This window comes from Hippoglossus stenolepis, chromosome 7 (genome assembly GCF_022539355.2).
Source record: "Hippoglossus stenolepis isolate QCI-W04-F060 chromosome 7, HSTE1.2, whole genome shotgun sequence".
Classification (NCBI taxonomy): domain Eukaryota; kingdom Metazoa; phylum Chordata; class Actinopteri; order Pleuronectiformes; family Pleuronectidae; genus Hippoglossus; species Hippoglossus stenolepis.
The window spans coordinates 24,061,116-24,084,395 of record NC_061489.1 but is presented as its reverse complement, the minus strand read 5'-3'; the positions used below and the strand labels follow the sequence as shown (position 1 = coordinate 24,084,395).

Genomic DNA, 23,280 nt, shown 5'->3' with positions numbered 1-23,280 from the left:
TAAGCAGAATTCTGCAAAAAAGCTGCTTTTGCGTCTGCAAAGTTCACTTGTGCAGTTTCTAAACCTACAGACACGTCCTATCTTTGTGGACACAGCGACGGCTGCTGTTGGATAATGAATCCCTGAGAATTACTCCAGTTTAGACATAAAGGGTTTGCAAGAGGAAGGAAGTGAAAAGGAGGGAAAAAAGCCAACCGGCATCGTTTGATTGTTTGTGAAACAATGCGGGCGACATTCCACTGAAAACAACAAACGCGACACATTCCTCTTTTTAATTGAGGCCCCTCGTCTGACCTGCATGGGTGTGCAACACAGATCCAGAGGTTTCCAGCACATTTAGGATGTTTTTCTCCCAGTGAGGTGATTTTTACTGTACCGGCTGCATCAGATTTATCTCAGACTCTCTTTATTCTTCAGTCTCTGTATGAATATTTGTTTTGTGATCAGGAAACAGTACCACTTTTACTGTAGGTGGTCTTCTGTGGGTATTTTATTTCTTCCTTTGTTCGATCTGATGCCGACGAGGATCCTGGGGTTTCTGATTTAGTGTTTAATAGCAGCCTCAAATGACTTTTATTTTCCTGGACATTAAGCCGTTAACCTACAACAAACAGCACTTCCCCGCAATGCCATCTCGACTTTAGCACGATACCTTCCTGCTGTAACTCAGGAGGTTTTATTGGTCTGCGAGGTAATGCAAACGCTAAACCCACCAGCCAATCATCCCCTTTATATGAAAGGCTGGTCAAATTTTACTTCCTGGCGGTTTAACATGTCCAACTCGTGTGTTTTTTATCCTGCCTCACAAAGATCTTTGATGTAATCAATATATCAATTCTGTGTTTTATGTTGGTCGAACGTCTGTTGCTTCAAAACGTCCAGACAGGAGTTTCATGGGCTCTTCAGCTCAGAACGACACTTGTGGGAGCGGCAGACGTATATAAATCAACATCCTCTGTAGCTCCAGAGCTGCTGCCAAAGAGCTGCAAGGCAACATGAAAGCCGAATAGTACTGTTGACTATGTTGTAGCCAGTAGATTGATAGATATTGAACTTTATTGTCGGTCCCAAGTGACAGAAATTCTCCTTTTGACAGGACTCAACAATACACACACATAATTCACAATTGACAACACACAGTACATATTTAAAAACAAGACTCAACAATGCACATCATTAACATTTAAAACATAGACACAAAACACTTGTTAACGTGCATGCAACAAAACGACAGGATATTGAGCTTTCATTTGAGACACAGATTTTCACCTGGAGCCCAACTGAAGTGAATTAAAGTTCAGTAACTCAAAGCACGCACAGGCCGAACCCTTGAGCTTTCCTCTGTGAGTTTGTTTAGTGAGGAAGACATGGAAACCTGAGCGTGTTTGTTGTACATGCTGATGGGTTTCTGGATAACGGTGACGGCCACATCTCACAGAAGTAAAAGGTCATTCAGTTCGAGCACAGAACCAATATCCACCTGACACATTTATTGAAGAGCTTCTAAATCAAGGTCATCTGCTCGGCTGCAGGTTTTTTTTTTTTTTTTAGGCTGCTGATATAAAAGTATCTAGGCCACTGGATCTTCACAGAGATCAGACCATGAAATGTTATTTTCTCATGAACAAAACCAGGGAATACTATTCTCCAGTGTGCTAAAGCTGGGATCTTTGCACATGAAGATTTAATGTTATTCCCTCTTGTACGAGAATGTCAGTGTGTAAGATCAGATCTGGAAATGCCATTCATCTGTGTATAAAATATGGAAATGTTATTGACTCATAATTGCATCCACAGACTGCATCTGCTGCCATTTAGCTGCGCACAGAACACTTTTTTAAATTTAACTTTATTTGTCTGGCAGAACTGGAGAAAGAATTAAATGCATTGATTAAGTTAAACCTCACCGGGCTGCAGAGCCAAAGGAGGTTTTTCTGGCCAAGTAACTTCAGGCTTGAGCGCGATGGAAAAAGGCAGGAGGCAAGAGAGGAGGAAGATAATTACCACGAATCCTACTGCTGCTGCTGTTTTATATAATTGAGAAATTGCAGTGTAGCGACATTAGACTGCCTGTGTCAAACAGAGATAATACATCTTTAAGGTTAGAGCAGCTTTACGAGCCTTTTATCAATTGCTGTCATGAGAATTTGTAGCATTTCGGATTTTCTCCCAGGCAGTTTATGTTTCAGAGGCTGTTGATTCCCCAACCCTGCTCTAAAGCTCTCTAATGAGCATAATATATTCATTATGTTATATATTTTTTGAGACTTCAGTAAGTGACCCTGTCCAGCCAAGACATAGACAATCACGTAACCCTGTAAATCCAGAAACTGAGGTTTTATCCTTTGGTTCTTTTACAGAAACAAACCAAGATACGACCTAGTAATTAATGAGCTTAAGAGGTGTCGATGGGGAGATTTATTATCCCTTGGACAGGTGTTAAACATCAACTTTGCCACTTAGCTAACACTGCTCAATGATGTTTGACTCAACAAATAGCATAACCTGTTTTTCCTCATCCAGTCAATATAGTGTAATTACAGCTTGTGGGTTTTGTGGGCCATGTGTTTGCACTGAGGGGCAAACTTTGAGGTCTCACACTCAGGCTTCACTCATCGCTTTTGTGTTGTCAACTCCAGACGCACAATGTGTTCGTCACAAGTGCTGCTGCAGTCGGGGGGGCGAGCAGCTAAATGCCAGCACACAGGGAAGGACTGTGGCACTTTCATTTCTGTGTTTGTATATCTCCATCTCTATTGGTCTAGCTCCCTACTAAACATTAGCACCTCACGGGGCCTCCCCCGACCCTCACCACCCCCCAGCAGCGGACATGAGGCCCCCTGACGGCCGACATGCTGACATACAGCAGTCCGTTTCTTTTGTAACGGATCCAAGCTCCACGTCGAGGCAAGAAGCCGACAGAGACGCACAGCTGGCTGACGACTCTACGTCTCCACAGCTGTGCAAATACATGTGAAGGAAACTCTGCAGGAAATTTAATCTTGTAATTGTTTTGGCTTCCAAACCGGCGGCCCAAATGGGTTCCTACGTTTTTATATGTGCCAGTGTTTGTGTGAACAAATGGATTTTAAATTGACTCAGTCACAAAAGTCTTGCAACAGCAGATATTTCTGAGTAGGAGGCAATTATTATTTCACTGTGGGTGCTTGTGTTTGCACGAGTGTTTCGTTTGAGTTAACGTGGGATGTATGTATTTATGAGATGTTCTCTTCACTCTCATGACTAAAGGTGAGAGGTTGAAACTTCAGCTGAAGCGTGAACACCAGGAGCAACAACAAAATAGCATTTCAGAGTCCTTGTGTTTCCTATATGCTGCAGCTGAACCTCGCATATGTTCAGGTATTCTAGCTCGCAGCTATAAAAAGAAAAATCTATATGTGTTGTAATAATGCACACATAACTCAGGATGCACTGCAGTCGTGCAAACACATGCAAACGGGCTGCTTCTCCTCCTTCAGAGGGTCTGAGCAACTACTACCCGATAAATCCCCTGTCACGACACATTAGCCTGCCAGAGCCATTTGGTCGGGATGATGGCGGCTTATGTCAAGCTTGTTAGTGTTTAGCACTGTTAACCAGAGGGGGACTTGATATACGGCCGGCCGCTCTTTGTGCTCCTCTCCATACCGTTCCCGGGATTTACTGTGAGGGGAAGGACGTGAAAGGAGCGTTGATAAAGGTCGCTGCGCTTGTTTCTCGGCTGCAGTTTGTGCGCCTCGACTTCAGAAACTGAAATTATCTTTTGATCTGCTTTTTTTGATCCGAACTGCTTTGTGCTATATTTTGCTGAAACACTCCTTCTCTTCCCTCTGTAGGCTGTGACAGGAAGATGTTTTGGTGACAGAGATTTCAGAGGAGGATTGGAGAATGGCATACTGCTGTGCGAGTAAGTTCTGACTATACACCTTTATTTTTAATCTAACTGTCTTTAGTATATCTAACTGTTCCCTTGCTGTCTGTCAAGCTTTTGTCTTTGTTCCTATTCTCTTGAGGGAACTGATGCTTTCTTAATATGGTCGTAAAGTATAGGTCATTTTAATTTAACGTTTCTATTTTATTTAAACCATTAAAATTATACTGTTACTCTTAAAAAGAAGTTCTAGACCTGTGCAAAGGTCAGAAAAGTCATGTTCATAGGTTGACTGAGTCCTCAATAATATAATAATATTCTTCCCTCCAAAGTTTATTATTAAATCACTTAATGAATACAGGGTCTTATGCATGTGATCGTTTCAGAGCTATAAAATCCTGACAATTCATGGATTGATATATACTTAATTGCTCCAGAGGGGAAATGTAGGAAGTTGAAAGAAGAAAACATCAATCCTGTGAACCTAGAATAACCATGCGGTTATAATAAAGTTGACAAGAAGAACAGATTTCCCTTTCATACCTACACTGATTTGTTGCAGCACCATGCTCCAGTGGTCAGAGAGACTGGCGTTCTGTTGAATTGTTCTCCAGTGTGACACTTGAACTTTTGTCTCAGCGGCTCATAATAAGCAGAGGTGCTGAAATGAGACTGAAAACACACGCAGACACTTGCAATTTCCCTCTTCTGCATTCCTCGGTGCCAAGTTCAGTTACACAAGCCCAGTGTTTACTCTGTCTTTGTTGTGAGTACAGACCTCTGGAACAATTTAACAGTGTCCGACTGCTTTTGGAATTTCTGGAATATCGTGGGAGATCCCGTCGTCCTTCAGGCCTTGATAATTAGAGAATAATGGTGATTTTATAAATGGCAATTTGTATTTTTGGAACTTAATTTGAATTTTGGGCAATTGGTCAAACAAAACAAGACATAACCACTTGATTGTGTTTTTTCACGATGCAGATCTATCTGCCCGATCACTAATCCTAGTTCTACAGATGAATGACATGATTCATACCCGATTTTCTACTTACGGACACATTTTGCAACTTGCAGAAAAAATCCCCAGATTGGAGCCAAATCAGTGGTCGTTCAGCAGTCACCAATCTTTATGTGTGAACTCCTCAAAAATAAGATTACCAGATACCGACATGTTGCTTCCTCTGATTCGATATCGTGGTGAAAGATAATGTAGTGTGTCACCAGTCAGCTGTGTCGTATGAACTCACAACAGACTCACAAGACTGTTAGTCATTTACTGTGAACAGCGATCCAGCAAAACAACAAGTTTGAAAGTGGTGAAGTCTGAACTTGGCATTAAATAAACTTATTGTTCTGTTCATGCAATAAGTGAGATTTATTTTCATCATAGATTCAAAAAAATCGAGCTATTTGAAATCAACAGAAGAAAAACTGAAACCAGACTTTTATACTTTCACAAACATGCATTGGTTTTACGGCACACAACCCATGGAGAGTATATTCACCAGTCAAATCACTTGGCAAACATCCACGTTAAACCTCGTAAAACACTGCGTTCATCATCACTTATAGTGGATGTTCTCACCCGGAGACACAGATTTACATTAAGTAAAAGGCTGCAGAAAAACTTTCAACATGACATTTCATTCAGTCAGTTACAGGGAACAAACCTGTGATCCTGTGGGCAGCCTTCCAAACGTTTAGGTTACTGATGTGATTTAATCATCAACCCTTATACCCATTACCTTGGAAGTGTTCAGTCACGCAATGCACTGAACCGGTATCCAAGCAACGTCCAACCTCTTCCTTTAAGGCTTCAGGAAATGTGTTTGTCCCTGTAAAATACTCGTAAGATGATGTATTTATGTGCTTAGTTTGTTTTGGTTGTCTCCTTGGTTTTAAAAATGCAGCAAATAATTCTCACTCTTGTTCTTATTCCCACTTTATCATGAGGCTGTAATAAGTTTAAACTGTGACAGAAACAAACACATTCCTGCCGATAACTGGAAAAAATGATGATCACGAGTATCATTACATTTATCACATCAACTTTTCAAAATATGGTAAAAGTCGTCTGAACCAATGCTCGTCAATCTTTCGGGCAGAAATCCATCTAAAACAAATTAGAGAAATCCATTCGGTTGCCATTAAAAAAAAAAATGGAAGCACACATTGAAACATTATTCTCATTCCAGGCAATTTTTCAAGAGGGGAAATATTGTCTTCACTGTTGCTCGCTCTCTCTCCACCTACACACACTGTGCAGAGAGTTCTCCTCAGGTCGTTTTGAAGTTATTCTGGGAAACATTGAGCAGGAAACCTCACTGAGGTAAAGTGTGATGAGGCAGGCTGAGGGGAAAGGGTTCACTAGAAAGGTAGATCACAGCATTTCATTCCAAAATAACTTGTGGAATGCTGTGAATATCACAGGAGCTGCTGATATCTGATGCCTAGTGTTTCCAAGGTTGGGTTCTTCCTTTAAGAGGGCTGACTCATAATCGTTCATCAAAGATGAAAGTGCAGAGAGACAGAGGGAGATGTGGGACGTTGGGAACGGTTTGTTCATGAGTAACAAGCAGGCAGAGTTAGTCGGAAATGAACTGTAAAAGAAAAGGGTTTGCATCCATGTTTTCAATAAGGAATAACAACACCAGCACATAACCTTCACGTGTGTGTGTGAGTGTGTGAGTGTGTGAGTGTGTGAGTGAGTGATATGACAAGAACGGGTAAGACAAGTTTTACAGTCACTTTTTGTGTTTGATTGAAATTCACCCTTTGTTGTGCTCTTCTCTGTGTGTCTTTTTTTTTTATTAGGTTGCTGAGCTCCATTAAACCTGGTCTGGTGAAGAAAATTAATAGACTTCCAACACCCATTGCTGGTCTGGTAAGTCCACTACACTACCTCATCGTTAAAACCCAAATTTACAGCCTCTCCGCCCGAAGCTTACAACTTTAATATATAACGTATTCTGTCTCTTGCCTCTTCCTGCTTTATGTCTGTGTCTCTTCCTCTCCTTTCTTCTTCATATTTCCTTCTCCAGAAATACATTAGATGTGTGTTTGGTTCAGTGCTCTTTAATGTTAAAAACTTGCTGTAACCTCCCTTGAACAAAGTGTTAATGTTTATACATGATTTTTTATGGGGGAGAGTGAACGTGACACAGAACAGAGTAGTTCCAAGTAGGAGATGGACTTCGACCTAAGACATAACAAGGAGCTTGTTCCTAAATGAGGGGCTACACCTGCTGGCAGATTAGACTGCAAACCGGCCGCTATAAGAGATTTAACACCACTAACGTCCTCTATAGCACCGAGGCAAGAATGTTAGAAAGTAGAAAGATGAGTCAAGTGCCCAAAACAAAACCGGGACCCAAATGGCAAATAATCTACAATATGGAGACAATAGCTTCCATTGCAACTTAACATCTGCAGATTTACACAGCCAACAGAAGGTATGAGTAACACAATATATCGTTTCCTGGATATTAAATGTCTTTTATCACAGTATCAGATTCTGGTTGTATCCCCCAGCTTTGTTTCAAAAAGCAGTTTTCCTTCTTTTCCAGTGTCTGCTTACTGCTGAAGTACAGTTTCAACCAAGGAAACAACCTGAGACACTGACAAAGATCATGTGAGGTCAAGAGTTAGTGGCTCGGCCGGACTTGACATTATAAACCGGCAGGTGTGTTATCTGGGTTTGATCACAGATACCTGCTGCTGAAAGACCTCAGTTTCAGTTCCAACAGCCAACGTGTCCATCAGCAGCCGCGTGCGACACTGAGCCCTTCACGGTTCACTCGTTGTACAATGAGACTGTAGATTTCCCAGACATCACTTACTGCCTTGGCATTAACATTTCATTTGTGCAGATGGAAATTGTTGCCTGCTCCCAAAAACCTTAAGGGAAGATTGTGCATTGTATCCTGTTGTTTCATTTAGGAATCTAAGGGGGAGTTCACCTCCTGCTTTAAACGAGAGCCTGTAGATTTCAGTAGAGCTGAACACTGATGCCTTCAGGCGAGTACAGTGAAACACAGTGGAGCCTTTTCATGATGACCTGAGACCTTGATCTGGATGAAGAGGCCTTTCAGGACCAGGAAAGACATGTAAACATAGGCAGAGGAAAAAGTTAATCGTATTGGAGCTCATGTTGAATCTGCTTTAATCTCTTCCTTCCTCATTTGCTCTTGAATATTTTTCCCTGGTGTTTTGTCAATAATCTTTTTGTTGAGTGAAGACGCAGAAAATCAGGTCTCAGAGAAAAAAGCAAGACTCAAAAAGAGCTCCTGAAAATGTCTGGACCCAAGATTTCCAGATATTTTCTGAAGATTGCATTTTAGATACAAACAATGCAGCAGGAGCTTGACCAAGTCAGACTTGTTTACTACACCAGGAACATTTTTGGAATATACAGACAAGCAGTGGCACCTGGGTAGAGGATGCAGGAGGCCGGACTCACAGCCTCTTCTACACATGGAACCTCCTTTTCATCCTGAGATGTTTGTGTTCTTCCGGTTTCGTGTCCATCATGTGTCCAGAAACATCATCGACTCGCTTCACTCGCTGTGAATTTTGAAAGAAAGTAATTTCCCGAAACAACACAGATCAAAGTAATGGCTGCTTTTAAGAAATGTTGAACCAGTCTGGTCCGGTCGGTGATGACAGACGATGGAGTTTAAAATGTTGTGATCGTATGAGGGAGAGATGTCGATGGTGATTAGGACAGAACTTCTTGTACTTAAAGGGAAAACGGTGCAAGGGATGCTGGGTATTTCTGGATCACAGCATGACAAAACAAACAAGGAAGTCTGTCCCCGGCTGAAATGGCTTTTCTTATCTAACGGCGTCACTAATGGCTGCCAATGGGCCGTCTCTGGCTTTTTACAAGTGGCGGATAATTACACAGCCACATTCTTTACGAGCCTTCCACAATCACGAGTAGAATAACAAGTGATGATCCTGTGAGAGCTTTTAAACCCACGAGTCAATGTAGTCCCTCCATCTCCGTAACATTTCTGCGAATTCTTGTTTTTGTGTCTACCCTATATTCTCCATCCTAATTTCATATATTTATTATTGCAGAAGGGGAACACTTCCACCTCCAAAAAATTTAAAATGTGTCTCTTACACAAGCCAAGTTACAAATCAGATTATGGATCATATCCTTTCTTGAGAGAAGTTGATTCAAACTTCATTTTATGGACCATTCAGGTGTTTTTGTTCTGGTGAATATATTGAAAAAGATTGTGTGATTGTTAGTTTATGTCACAATGTCTGAATGGTTTCTCAAACACCGGTGGGGCGATCCGTGCAATGACAACATAATTATACAAAAATCCCAATCAAGCGTAGGCAATTACAGGACAAGAAAACAAAATGTGACCACTGCTAATTGGCCCAAAGGGGAAAATGAATCATCCACTGAAAACATGTTTACATTAGTAGTTACTTATTCATGTTTGAACAGTATGAGTCTTTATTCTTCATAATTCTGTCTTGTACTCTCTTGTGGCTTTTGGATTTTGTCCCTCCCCCCCGGCTGCGATTAGAGAGGTGAGAAACGCATAAACAAGGGTCCTGCTGTTATCTGGCCCATCGTAATAAAACACAGGCTACTCCCCCTTCCTCTTCCTGTTTGGGGGGCTAATGGGAAAATGAGTCTCTGAGGAGTTGGGGCTGTTTTGTAATTAGAGCAGCCACCTCAGTGCTGCTCGGCCTGTGTGGCTCCGTGTTCGTCTGAACAGGTTGCTTGTGGCGTGCTCTGTTTCCCAGCTGTCTCTGGGTGGACTGGCATGTTCATGTTTTACAGTGTGCAAACAGACACATTGGTGATCGGCCCCTGAGCTGAATGGCTGTAATTCACATGCTTAAAAAAGGTGTTGTTTTCCAGACATCAAGTTTACGGCAACAGGCGCTCGTGTTGTTTTTCAGTGACGCACACACGTGGAAAGAAAACACTGGAGACTGTTTTCGTAATATATTTCAAGGTTTATTCCTGTTCAGTTTTCACCAGTTGTGGCACCATCTGCTTCATTAGTATCTTTAGAAAATTGGGTCCCTTGAGTTTTAATCAAAGCATAGACATTCATGTCAGTCCAGTTTAGAGCTCTTCTTGGAAAAAGCAAGTTTTCTGTTAGAGGCTTTATGATAAATTGAGTAAAACAGAATAAACAAGTTTGTCATAAGGTCATTAATGATTATTTTAGCTGTTGTTTTTCTGTAATGTTTTTCCCTTATTATTGTCTCTTATTGAGTATTTAATATACATTCAAAATCATCTCCTGATTAATGTACACATCTGCTTACATCTCTGAAATTGGCCACTGTAGTTTAGATAATGTCACATTGAGTTACAGTAAAGGTTTAAAAAGCTTAAAAGGAATTGCCGCACAACCTTTTATTTTATTTTTATCAGGTTGGGTCCTTGCCTTCATGTTTCCTTGGTCTTAGTTTTTTGTGTTATCCTTGGCACGGGACAAAAAGAATAAGGAAAATATCTTATCGTCCAAGTGTCTTGTTTTCTCGCCCTGACCATCTTTCATCTGGAGTCTGTCCCGACCCAGGGCGTGGACACGACACCTCTTCCCTGAGAAACCTGTCTAATCCTGGGTGTAGACAGATATTGATTGTTGTGAGGGGCACATGCTATCTTTTTTTAATTTTTCACACACTCAAAGTAAATGCACTGGCTTTAATTTTGTTCAGATTTGATTGTAAATATTATTTCTATGACCCTTCGCACACATTTGCTTGTAGTTAATCTCACCACAGTGTTTTTATTTCCACATTCCACATTATGCCTTTTGCCCTAATTTATTACTACGTCTTTCCTTTTTTTTTAATTCTATGTGAATGCACAGGCTTTGTGTCAGACTCCACTTCTCTACCTCCCATGTCTACGAACACATTCAGCTGTCAGTCAAGTCTCTGCAGTAGACGCCCAGTTTCCTGTGGCAGTGACCTGCGATTTCACCACAGAGTTCATTTCCTAAGACACACACACACTCGCTCCCAATGCTCCCGTTGAATTATCCTGTTTGCAAGTTGCTGCTAAATGAGTCCATTTAATCATTTGTTGTTGGTCTTATTGGTTTTGGTGGTAATTGTTCCAGCCAGTTATAAATACCAGTTGATGGAGGATGAGGAAATATGTGGGACAGGATTGTTTAGCTGCTGAGGTTAAAGTTGGAGTTGCTCTCTGAAGTCGACGGTAACTTTTCATGTGCTCCCAATTCGACTCACACTCTTACAAGCATGGTTTCATTGGTGGCTCATTATACAGCCGATTATTGATTGATTATTAAATGATTATTAATCACCAATGTTCCTTGCTTTCAGAGCTCTTGTTTGACAGTGCTTTAATATTTAGAATAGAATTAAATTATACTAACTCATTAATTAAATTTGCTATACAATCCAAAACCTGATCATTGTACACTTTTTTGTGTCTATTGTGTATCAGTTTATCACAGTGAAACAGACTGAAGTCAGATTGCAGGGACAGTAAATGTCATTAATAGTAAAACAGTTCAATAAGATTAAACAATCACCGCCGTGTGAGTGTGAGAGAGACCCATTTAATCCCACTGTAGGTGTGTGCCCTTGGAGTCAAACTCAGTAGAATAGATTACTGTGTCCTCTGACAAAGGTGTGTGTGTGTGTGTGTGTGTGTGTGTGTGTGTGTGTGTGTGTGTGTGTGTGTGTGTGTGTGTGTGTGTGTGTGTGTGTGTGTGTGTGTGTGTGTGTGTGTGTGTGTGTGTGTGTGTGTGTGTGTGAGATCGGGAGAGCAGAGACGTAGCTTTCCCAAAAACACAGGAAGCTGCAGGGTGGGTTCAGATGTGGTGTTTTGCACCAAATGGCAAAGGATCGTGAGAAAAAAAGTGATTCAGAGAGTGTGTTTGAAGCAATGCATGTATTCTCTCACCACCTAGTGTGTACATGTAAAATAAGTATCTTAGTTTTGTGTTTCTATGCACTTGGATTGATGTATAATAGTATTTTATGTAAATTTGCATGCTGTGTATATTGCACATTGTATTTGTGTTTTGGTGTGTGAGAGAGATACGGTGTGCCTGGGACAATCAGGGTGGAGAGGAAACGGTGACACCCAGAGAGGAGGAGAAGTGGGGGGTTGAGGGAAGGGCAATTGGCTGTGGCCCTCAGAAGGATAGAGAGACGTACACAAAGAGAGAGAGAGAACCTGGGAACGAGAGAGGAGAGCTCAGCTCAGGTTGCACCCAACAAAGAGTTTTGTCAGAGAGCAGGGATGTGAGAGTGAGGACTGAGGAGATGGAGATAGACTGAGGAGCAGGGACAGAGACGAAGAAGGGGACAGATCGAGGAAGAGCAGGTGAACGAGGGGAGATAAACGAGGAGCGGGACAACACTGGAAGGAAGTGAAGAGTGATGAGTGAAAGTTGTAGTAATCTGAGAGGGGGGTGCACGTAAACCGGACACGAAACCTGGCAGTGTCACGTTTCTGTCGAGCAGGTATCCTGATTTTCATGTTGTGCAAAGACTGTGTGTGTTTGCATGTTTGTTTGAGCTAAACCTCCTCTGACCAGGGACATGAATTACACGCACTCGTTTCATGACTTGTTGTTGTTGTTTCTACATTTCTGGCAAACGTTCTTCTGTGTGTTTATCTGAGAGAGAAATGTTGAAAGCACCTAATTTAGAAGTTGTGTTTGCGATGGGAAGAGACTTACTGTGCAGTAAATGAAGAGAAACTTGAACTTTTATCTAAATATCTGTGGAACCGTTGTTTTACTTCTCTCTTTAAACTGTTGACTTTAACAGTGAGGACGTTTTTTCACCATTACAACTGTTTGGACAGTTCATAGTGCTCTGATGGGTTATATGAGGTTTGAGACTTGGTGTAAGTTAAAGGTCAGAGTCGGGTGTATGTTAGGTTTAGAGTAAGAGAGGTAATTCTTCACCTGTGTTTACATGTGTGTTTATGTTTGACGCAACCATGTGAAGCCAGACTCAACTTTTCTAGTGTAAATAAAAACCAGAACAAATTACACTTACATGTTTTTTTCAATATTTTTCTGATTGAATGTGAATCGTATAGAAAGGCACTGTGAGAGTGTCATCACAGTCATGACCCTGTGCAGTGAATGAGCCTGACCTTGCTTTGCCTTGTGTGTCGGCAAACAGTGTATTAACCCATATGAATGTGTGTGTTTGGTGCAGGACAACCTCAGTGTGTTTCTCCGAGGCTGTGAGGAGCTGGGACTGAAAGGCTCCCAGCTGTTCGACCCTGGAGACCTGCAGGACACGTCAACACGCCCCATCGCCAAGTAAGACTTCACTGTGACCTCCCTGTTCAATGACTGTGTGTGAATCTGTGTGCTTCAGCCTTTCAGTTTGATTCCCCTGCACATTTTCAAAGTAGTTTAAGAATGATGAAATTAAACAATGTGAAAAGAAATGTGTCGATCAGTCTCTTTATCCAGATTGCAAAGAAAAGACAAAATTATATTAGACAAAAATTATCAATATACCAATGCAGGCTAGATTTTGATTTGGTAAAAATAAAACATTTTATCATAATAACAATCTTTCCTCAGGCTCTCTTGTTCAGAACATTTCGACTTTATCATATGATCTTTATTAGCAGATGTATTCTGCCCGGTTGTCATGGAGATGTACAGTAGATGATTAAATATAAAAACAATTGTGCTCTTTAATGACCTCTGCTTTAACTTTGTGTTCAAAGTTCACTCTTGACCAAGGAAGCTCCAAAACCGTCCTGAGCTTTTGAGTGTATTTCATGAATGTTTAGGATAAAGGGAGAGTTGTGTTGTTATTAAGTGGTTGTGACTGAGCGCTCATGATGATGATGATCACTTCAGTTGTGTGTTAATAGATGGCTTGTCCGTAACACTGGTTGTGTGTCTCTTTGTGTGTCACACTGTCCGTCATTCTCTGCATCAGACAATAAACCAGTTCAGGGCCAACACAAACAACTAAATGGGAGTAAATGGAAGTTTGTATGAGTGTGTGTCAGCAGAGCAACAACGGCATATCTGTTCTACACAACCAGTCTCTGTCCAAATACAACAAGAAGCTTTAAATCACCCACAGAACCACAGTTGCTTGGTAACAAAGCCATGTGTATGTGTTTTTTTTTTTATATATACTGTATGTTTTAATGTGAATGTGCCGTCCATGTGCCGGCTGTGCATGAACGAGGCGTCATTCACTGGAGGGTTTAGAAAGGTGCTGCTTGAGATGGAGGGTAGAGAGAGGACGGTGCTAATGTTAGCTGCTCTCAAGAGGAGCTGCTCCACTGGCTCCGTTTGGACAAAGACGTGTGTGTGTGTGTGTGTGTGTGTGTGTGTGTGTGTGTGTGTGTGTGTGTGTGTGTGTGTGTGTGTGTGTGTGTGTGTGTGTGTGTGTGTGTGTGTGTGTGTGTGTGTGTGTGTGTGTGTGTGTGTGTGTGTGTGTGTGTGTGTGAGATTGTGTACTTTAATACAGTATTTATAGATCTTTTTATTCTGAGCATGTGTGTAAGTTTACAGTAAAGGTAATAGTCCATGCCTTGTTCATCTTGACACTGTAAATAAGGAAATCATGACGTTTAACTTTTTAAAGCAATAATTTTTTCCCTGACTGGTTTAGAAAAGTTAAACAAATCCAGATTGTGTGTTTTTCGTTTAAATTAAGAAATAGAGGAACTTAACGTAAGCTTTCATCTAGGATTTACCTTCCCACTCTTTTGAGGTAGACGTAATGACAATTCATCACTAATTAAATATATGTAGTTTTTCCCCTTCAACCAATAAATATATAGAACAGATTTCCAATAAAAAGTGACGGACTTAATCTGTGTTATTTTTAATATACTCATTACAAAAGCATGTAAAGATCAATGAGCTGCAGTGGTTCATGTTGTTCGGTGATTTCCACACTCGGAGAAAAAGGTTTCACTCTTCAAAATGTCAGGAATAAGCAATCACAGACCCGAGAGGAAATATCGCTGTCATTGTTTAAGTGGCCCGGTTCTATTTCCAGTTGTTATGTAACATCTGTCGTACAGGATCCTCTTTTCCTGTAGCTCGTGTACCCACGACAGGAAAAAATTTTCGTTGCTGCTTCCCCCCGCGTCGCACTGGACAGGTGTTTACTCCTCTGAGACAGGGAGGCGTAAAGACAAGACAGGTCGTGGAACACTATGAGCTCAGGCCCTGAAATATATCCTGTTCCTCTGCTTGTTGATGGAAACAGACAGAAGTGGAAGGTGGAGGAAAGTGGAGGAGATTTTTCCGTTGAATTTGTAAAAATGGATTTCCCCTCGCAGTTGGGTTGAAATACGTGTGATGGAAAACAGTCCACGAGTACAAACAAGTCTTCAGGATTTATTTAATATTGATAAGTAGTAAGTTGCTATTTGTCTTCTCCATCATAGTTATACACATTGTGATATCCATAGTAATTATTTAACCAGCCCTGACACAGCATGGAGCCCAGTTGAGATATCTTTCTCTTGAATAGATTTAAAAAATACATAAATACAGACCTTTATTATTATCATTTTGATTCAAATTATCATTTAATGATACAACTTTGCTGCAAGCATTTAATTAAAAGAGAACACGGAAAAAGTCAAAAGGGACATTAGGTAGAATACAAATGAGGATAAAAACAAAAGTCTGAAGTTCAGTGTTAATTGTCTCATGAAATCTGAAAGCTTTGATGTGTCATTACACTTTTTGCACATCTTTAAAGTAAATGTTACGTATAGAGATATGGTTTTTAAATAAGAATCGAGTCAAAGCAATACCTATAACTATTGTAGGTTATATCCAAATATGATTGGAATAGCAGTTTTTAGATTGCACACCTTTTGACAACATATAAAGGTTTTGGTTTATCATCGATACTGTTTGTTTCTGTCAGCGTCAGTAACCATGACGTTATTTAAAGTCTTAGGAAAGAAAACACTCGAGCCTGACAGATGTTACTCTGGCCTGGCCCCTGAGTGTGATCTCATATCTGGTGGAATCTGTTGCGTTTGTCCCTCAGGTTTACCTCTGCAAGAGACAAGCTGTCTACCTGTCGCACTGTTTATTCAGTCGGCTGACAAAGAGAGGATGATGAGGAGGAGGAGGAAGGAGAGGACTGACACTACATTCCCTCCAGCTGCTGTCACCTCGCTCCTCACCTCCTCTTCTTACATTCCTTTCTTCCTCCGCTCGCTGCTGTTATGGAAAACCCATGCAACTGCAACTTAGGTTTTACCTGCAGGTTGAGTGAGTTGGGATTTGTGGCCCTTGGGCTCTGGAAACTCCCCCGATGTTTACATTTATATACGTTAACAAGTAATTCAACAATTTAAAGTCAGTTAAAGAGAAAATGAATAGTATTTTTGCCCTTTCTCAGAAGGGATGTAATAAACAAGAAGACAGATTCTTATATTTCAGTGATGATGCTGTCGTTTATGTTTGAGAGCTATTCTATGATTTAACTCAAATGAATAGAGAAGCTTAAATCTACTTCTATAAAGTATGTTGTTTGTTAATACCTGCACGAAGTATAGTGAACTTTATGTCTGTAAAAAATGTTTTACTCTTTCTGGTTTTGGTATATTGGTCTTTTGGTCATAATCCAGAATAAGGATGACCACATTTCTTCACTCTGGTGCATAGACTTGGCCAGAAAGCTTTGGCAGCTCCTTGTTGCCTCTCACTTTAAAAACATTTTAAAACTTTGTGCCTTAGGGTGTGGTGTTTTTCAAACACACTGTGGAATATATGTTACTTTGAAACGTGTGCATCTCGTGTGGCATTCTTCCAACTAATGTCGTCATATCTCTTAATGCATGTTTATGTATTTTCATCTATTCTCTTAAAATGCAAGTTTGCATTTCCACAACACCATGTGTGTTGGGGTCAGTTTAACTGCTTCACTTCCCATTTATAGCTTCAAGCCACACGATCCACATCTTCTCACTTTGGCAGCACGTGTGGCGCTAAGTGGCCTCGGCTGTGGTGTTTGTGCACTGCACCTCCCTGACTTCACTTGGCAGTCAAAGCGACTGACCGCAACTGAGACGCACTGTCGAAAAAAAAAATGAAGAATATTGGTGTAAGAGAGCAGCTGTAACGCGTCCTAACGCTTTTTGAAGCAGAGAAACTACAGCAGATATTCAGATATTCTTCTACTGTATGTTGTCATTGAATCACTGAGCTACTGAGGCTGTGAGTTCTCCCTGTGTGGGCTGAACTCACCGCAGATTCCCACATAGTTTTAATCAGTTTTCTTTTTGCTGCTGTTTTGCATGGATATGTGGGAGTTCAGGCATCTTGGGTGTCTGCTGGTATCTTTATGTAACTCAGTGTCTCTGTCTCGTTCTCCAGGGGAAGTGACTGCAGCCGAAAGCTGAAGAATGTAAGTGACACTTCTGGATTACAGTGGGATAATGTGCTTGTGTTCTAATTGTATGTTTGGAAGGAAACAGTTTTTACAGCCCTGTGTTTCTGTCTGTGCTGCGGTTGTCATCCTTTATTTCAGCTGCCTGTTCCAGCTCCACCACTTCTGTTCATCCCACAGCAGCTCTGTGTTGTTAAATACTTCACGTGGAATTCCATTCATTCTGTCTCGTCTATTCTAGCTTCATCTATGCAGGCTATTCTCCTTTATCTACTGTATCTCAAACATTTCACTTCACCAGCTTTTGAAATAGACTTTATTAAGATGGATTACACATTTTTCTCCCACTATCCAGAGATTAAAAACATTTGATTTCACACATACTTAGATTTTTTGTTTGTTTGGTCCATGTCCCATCTGCAAACATGGAGGAGAAGAGGTTTATGACCACACTCTATGGTCTATCAGTGCTGGTCTTTCCAGTTTTACTTATTCTGCCCTCCCAGTTTTAATGTGTTCCTTCAGGTCTTCTTTCTTTGTCTTTATATTACACACATAACTTTACTAATTATATCAATTAAATAGATAGTAGCTAATTGTAACTCTACCTAATCTGCCCTTAGTCACTTTATTTGTGCCTCAGCTGCTTTTTTTGTTTTATTTGAAATATTTAATCCCCAATACCTACTCATTTCATACCTGCTCTCTTCAACTATTCTTCATCATCCCTCTCCTCTGTTCCTAATAATGCTGCTTTAAGAAGTCCAACACATAACGTTAGCCCTGCCCACTCTGCAGTCAAAGCGTGCCCTCTCTCTCTCTCTCTCTCTCTCTCTGTGATGCTGCTGTGCACGGTTCAAGTTAATGTGTTGAGCTGCAGAGCTGGCAGCGGCTGCTAGCTCATCCAGCTGACAACACACAGGCGCTCTCAGCCACAGCTCAGCCAGAATTTACAAGCAGTAGCAAAACAGACGGCCTGTAAACCTCCAGCAGCCACTGCTGCTACGGTACGCCGCTCCACTGTGGATCTACCCTGCAGACTAAGGCTGGCGACTAGGATTTGATAGCAGCTGTCTCTGCTGCACGTCACATATTGAGAGGTGAAGGAACTGCACCAAGTGGAATTTGCTGATGTGGTAAAAAAAAAAAGGTGTTGTTTAGCAAACAGATGGGACAAAGAGGGTATCGCATGAATGGGTGGAATTTTGCTGGAGTCATGAGATGACAGTTTAGCTGTTGCAGGTGGGAGCAGGAAGGGTTGTGCATTTGTGCATTTTAATAATGGATATATGGACTTTGTACCTAATATGGACAAGAACTGGTCTGTGGATTGTGACAGGTGCTTTTGTGTGTGTGTGTGTGTGTGTGTGTGTGTGTGTTTACACTGTAGATGGTTTTTTTTGTTGATTCATGCCTTTGCATCACTTGTGATCAAGTGTGTTTGCACATGAAACAAAGAGATGACTGTTGTTTTCAGTGGAACCTCTTTGACAGGTCTTTCCACATCTGCCAGAGAAGGACAGCTGCTGATACTCAAGTGGCAAAGCAAGTCTGACACTGTGCATCACGTCACCGTCAGGCCTGTCACTTATATTACAGTCAGTCAGTCTTTCATCCACTGTAGCTCAGTCCAAGTTGCTGTTTGTCTACTGTTGTTTGCAGTAGGTTTAATGTTGCATGTCTGAATCATGTGAGTGCAATCGTGCATGTTTCCCCCCCCCGCTGTGTTTGTGCAGCACAGATCGATATGGATGCGTTTAAAGCACAGTAGTAAGCGACTGAAACACAGTTGGTGCTGACCCACTTCCAATGGGAGCTGGCACGGATGTGGTCATTGTGCTGGTGACAGGGAAACAATCTGCTGCTCTGCGTACCACAGTGTGCAGATGACGACCCACGACCACAGCAAGTGCAGCACTGCTTCAGCACAGCTCCTTTGTATTAGTGGCATTTCGTGCGGAAGCAAGATGTGCAGCTATTTTATATGGAGATGAAGGAAAAACCAGCAGTTTTGATCTATTTTAATAGAGTTCTGGTTTGATTCCAGGTGTGATGTGGACGTGTCCTTGAGCAAGACACTGAAATCTCTCCCAGATGTAGAGTTGCATCCCAGTGAGGCTGACCCTCTGTTAGATGTGTGTCTTCTGATCAGCTGACCGGTGTGTTTGAACGACAGAGGGTGTTTACACTGACGACTGACATGAACACATTAAACCACGCTGAGCTTTCTTATCAAAGCAATCCCCTGTGGAGTGCTGGTTGACATGGACACAGTCAATATGGCTGACATCACTTTGCCAACAGTGCTACAGGTGCAGCTCTCCCAGTTGACACAGCCAATCTGTGCATTCTGCATTTCGGCCATTTGGCTAACTCCACAGGGGGGGTTACATTGAATGCATAAAAACTTTGGTTCCTCCATCACAGTCGGCACCATTTCAAGGCACAAGTAAGACACAGCTCCTGGTTCCACTGGATTATTGTGTTGGAAGGAGATGAAACTGACCTGGTCATTCATGCACTCTGGGCTAAGTGGGGCTACAGGCGAACATAAATCACTTTGGTGCCTGAAGGTTTGATCAACGTTGGTAAAAGGGCCTGCGCCTGTTCTCAGGGTCAGAACAATGACTCAGTCTTGTCATGTTTGTGCAGGACGCCTCGAACTAACATGCAACTTCTTTGAAAGAGGCTGGATTGTAATGGCCAGGAAACCAGCTTGTGTCGGTTTGTAGAAGGAGAAATGAACGGAACAGAGTCGAGGATTGTTGTAGTGTTTGGCCTGAAGCACTTTTATCTTTCTTTAATGTAAAGAGAAAGACAGTTGCATGTTTCAAACTGCACAAACAGTGTTGACCTTCTCGGTTACTTTGTTGTCTTCGGCGTAGAACCCAAAACGCGACCACACAGCCGCTTCTCGGAGGCTTTTTTTGTGGAGGGCCTTGCTAGCTTCCTCCATTTTCCTTGCTAAACATCATAACATTACTGTCTTACCATGTTGATGGGGTCAAGAGGGCATTCAATAGGTCAAGCTGATAGTGAGCGCCCTCTGCTGGATCTCAAGGAAGACTACTTCAGACAGTCTGGAGTGTTTCTGACTTTTCAAACTAAATTCCAACAGGTCGTTATAGTTCGAATATTAACTTTTACACCTAAACAGGCTCAATTTGTGTGTTGTGATGTGTTTGTGCATCCGGGCTGTCACTTTATTTTAAAACATTAATTCAAATATGGGGGTAAAAGTGTGGGTTTTCTTTGCAAACTAAGAATTCTCTAATTTCATCATGATGCCTGACTGCCAGACTCTTTTTTCTGTCCCTTAGGTTTTAATCACCATCTACTGGTTGGGTCGTGCTGCCAACGGCTGTACCTCCTACAACGGGCCCACGCTGGACCTGAAAGAGTTTGAGGGCCTGCTGTCACAGATGCGAAAGGTTTGTCGAGCCACATCTGGTGATGGTCCGAATTACTGAACTGAATTAGTATGTTTAGTGTGATCATGTTGAGCAGCGTATAAACACCCCATGATTATGTTTAATTCATCTTGACCTGTCTCCATCATTTTAACAGACCCAAAAGGACAGATAAGTGAGCCCCCCCACACACGCACACAACTGACCCGCAAGTCTCTCGCCATGATGTCGCCCTCGTGCAATTTATTCCACAAAGTGACGTCCCTGTGCTGTTCTGTAAAATTGAGGAATTACTGCCAACTCAGCACAACCACTTCCCCAGATGTGAACACGTTGCAGCCGAACCAAAACAAAGCCACGTCTCCATGAAACAAAAGGAAAAAATAACAATGAAATTGGATTTGGAAAATCTTAGCAAAGCACATCAGGTGCACACATTCAAGATTGAATCGGTGCTTTTCAGTTCACTTCTAATGCTTATTAACTGGAAACTGGACCTTAAGGTTGTGGAAAAGGAAGAAGCAGGTGAACGCTCAGCTGGAGTTTTACAAAACCTGAAACGTAACATCTTACATTCACCTTACCGGTGCACCCTAACTCTGTGATGTCATGACTTCACTAAAGACATAAATCAAACAGAAATGATGTAGTAGTAAAGCCTTCTTGAAAGCATAATAAAGACTCTGTCGGGGGGGTCTGGGAGTTGCATCACAGATGGTCCCGGGGTCAGGAACAGGAAGTTATTTTGTAGACAGGAAAGGCCTCTCCCCCCCCCTCCCATTAGCTGCACAGACATGTTCCAACTGTAGACAGACAAAGGGAGGGGTCAGCGAGGTGAAGAGAGAGTGATGAAGGGGCGATGAAGGCAGAAGAGAAGATGGGGAAGATGCAGAGGATGATTGCTAAATGGACGTGGGAACCCTGCAGAGTTAGTGTGAGATGTTTGTAGTGGACGTACAACACAAGTTTACAGACTTTTAGTTAATTAAAGGATTATTCAAAGGAAATATTTGGTCATTTTCATTCCTTTTGTGTGCATGCAGTTTACACACCTGTGTATTCTATATAACGTGGATGTGTGTGTGTGTGTACATGTCCAGGAGGCGGAGGAGGCAGAGAGCCCGAAACGCAGCATCCGTGACAGTGGCTACATCGACTGCTGGGACTCCGAGCGCAGCGACTCTCTCTCCCCCCCACGCCACGGCCGCGAGGACTCGTTCGACAGCCTGGACTCCTTCGGCTCACGCTCACGTCAAACCCCGTCGCCAGACGTCCTGGTTGCCCGCGGCAGCAGCGATGGTAGGCGACACTGCACTGGGAATGTGTGATATAGTGGAAAAGACTGCTAGAGGTTGCAGGTTAAATCTGTTGAATAGCCTTTGTCGTGTTAGTCACAGGCATTTATCTTGAGGAAGGGAAGTAATTCGGTACAGGCTGTTTTGTTTGGCTGGATTGTGGTGCACCGATACAGTGTATAGATAAATGGGGTGCATTGTCCTCGTAGAGCTACTGTAGTAAAGCCTGTAGTTCTCCCCCCGGGTGTTTTCACAGGACAACTCCCAGTGTTAGTCAAAGGCTTTTTCAAAAGAGAAACGTGAAAGATCTCAGTGCTATTTTGAAGTCAATATATGGCCATTGTTTCATTTTATTTAATGCAACAGCTATAGGGAAGAAATTCAGAGCAGGCTGTGCTGATTTCATTTGGCTCAAATTCAATGAAGGCTATAGATACGTGCACATGCACTGAATGAGGTAGTTTGTACCTGTGGTGCTGCTGAGGTGAAGCTTGTCTGTATCTGCAGTTTGAAATTCTACATATCAGGGATCCTGTGTCTTGTCACTTTTTGACCTTTGACCTAGATTATGTCATCAGCTCCTTCTATCTGTTGTCAAAAAGCTGAGTTACAATAACAACGTCTGTCACATCTGTTTCTGTTTCAACACATTTCAGTTATGTAATATTCACACAAGGCTCCACCAAGATGACCTATGACTGTCAAGAGACGTAAAAAACACAAGATATTAGATTTGTGTTTTTTACCTTGTGATAATTACCAATTCTGACTCAAATGATGCAATTTGTTGGATGTGACAGGATTTGAATTACAACCATGTGTCCGTTTGTTTTTCCTTCAGATGAAACATTGCTTTATCGCAGATCTGTGTCCTGTGACCGAGATAACAACTCGTCAAGACTTTCAGCTGCAGTTTGAACACTGAGACACCAAATCTGTTTTAAACTACAGTCGTCTCTGCGTCTTTGTGGGTTTATCAGTTTATATGTGACATGTATGTGAGTGAATGGACGCCACAGCCACCAGGCATCTCCAAGCGTGCATGCTCTCATTGCAAGTTGTGACACCTGTCACGGAGGATTTCCTGTCCTGCCATTGACATCCGCACAACAGTGCCTCTGTGCTGAGTGTTTGTGCCGGTTGTCCTGGGTTACGGCTGTTTGATGGCTCCCTTGAAGTGCGGAAAGAGATGATTGATAGAGAGAGAGAGAGAGAGCGAGAGAGAGAGACGAAGCGTCCTGATCCATTGAAACACGGGAGAGAAAGAGGTGCGGTTGAATGAATGGAGGCTTTTAGTGGTTTTTTGATCTGACACTTGACT

General features: G+C 42.0%; 1 protein-coding gene across 6 annotated transcripts in view; it reads left to right on the top strand.

Annotated features, from left to right (window-relative positions):
- Positions 1-23,280, top strand: part of LOC118112182 (LIM and calponin homology domains-containing protein 1) — a 76,771-nt gene that overhangs the window by 27,737 nt on the left and 25,754 nt on the right. Inside the window, exons 1-7 of one of the 6 annotated variants that reach the window (XM_047340558.1) lie at positions 3,630-3,700; positions 3,837-3,907; positions 6,689-6,758; positions 13,073-13,179; positions 17,242-17,272; positions 20,575-20,685; positions 21,765-21,963. In XM_047340558.1, coding sequence (XP_047196514.1) covers positions 20,677-20,685; positions 21,765-21,963 — 208 coding nt within the window. In that variant the 5' untranslated portion in view covers positions 3,630-3,700; positions 3,837-3,907; positions 6,689-6,758; ... (1 more) ...; positions 17,242-17,272; positions 20,575-20,676. Of the gene's footprint in view, positions 1-3,629; positions 3,731-3,836; positions 3,908-6,688; positions 6,759-12,038; positions 12,365-13,072; positions 13,180-17,241; positions 17,273-18,104; positions 18,355-20,574; positions 20,686-21,764; positions 21,964-23,280 lie in introns of those variants that run through there. The other 5 variants (XM_047340559.1, XM_047340556.1, XM_035161287.2 and 2 more) reach the window with 5 other exon arrangements.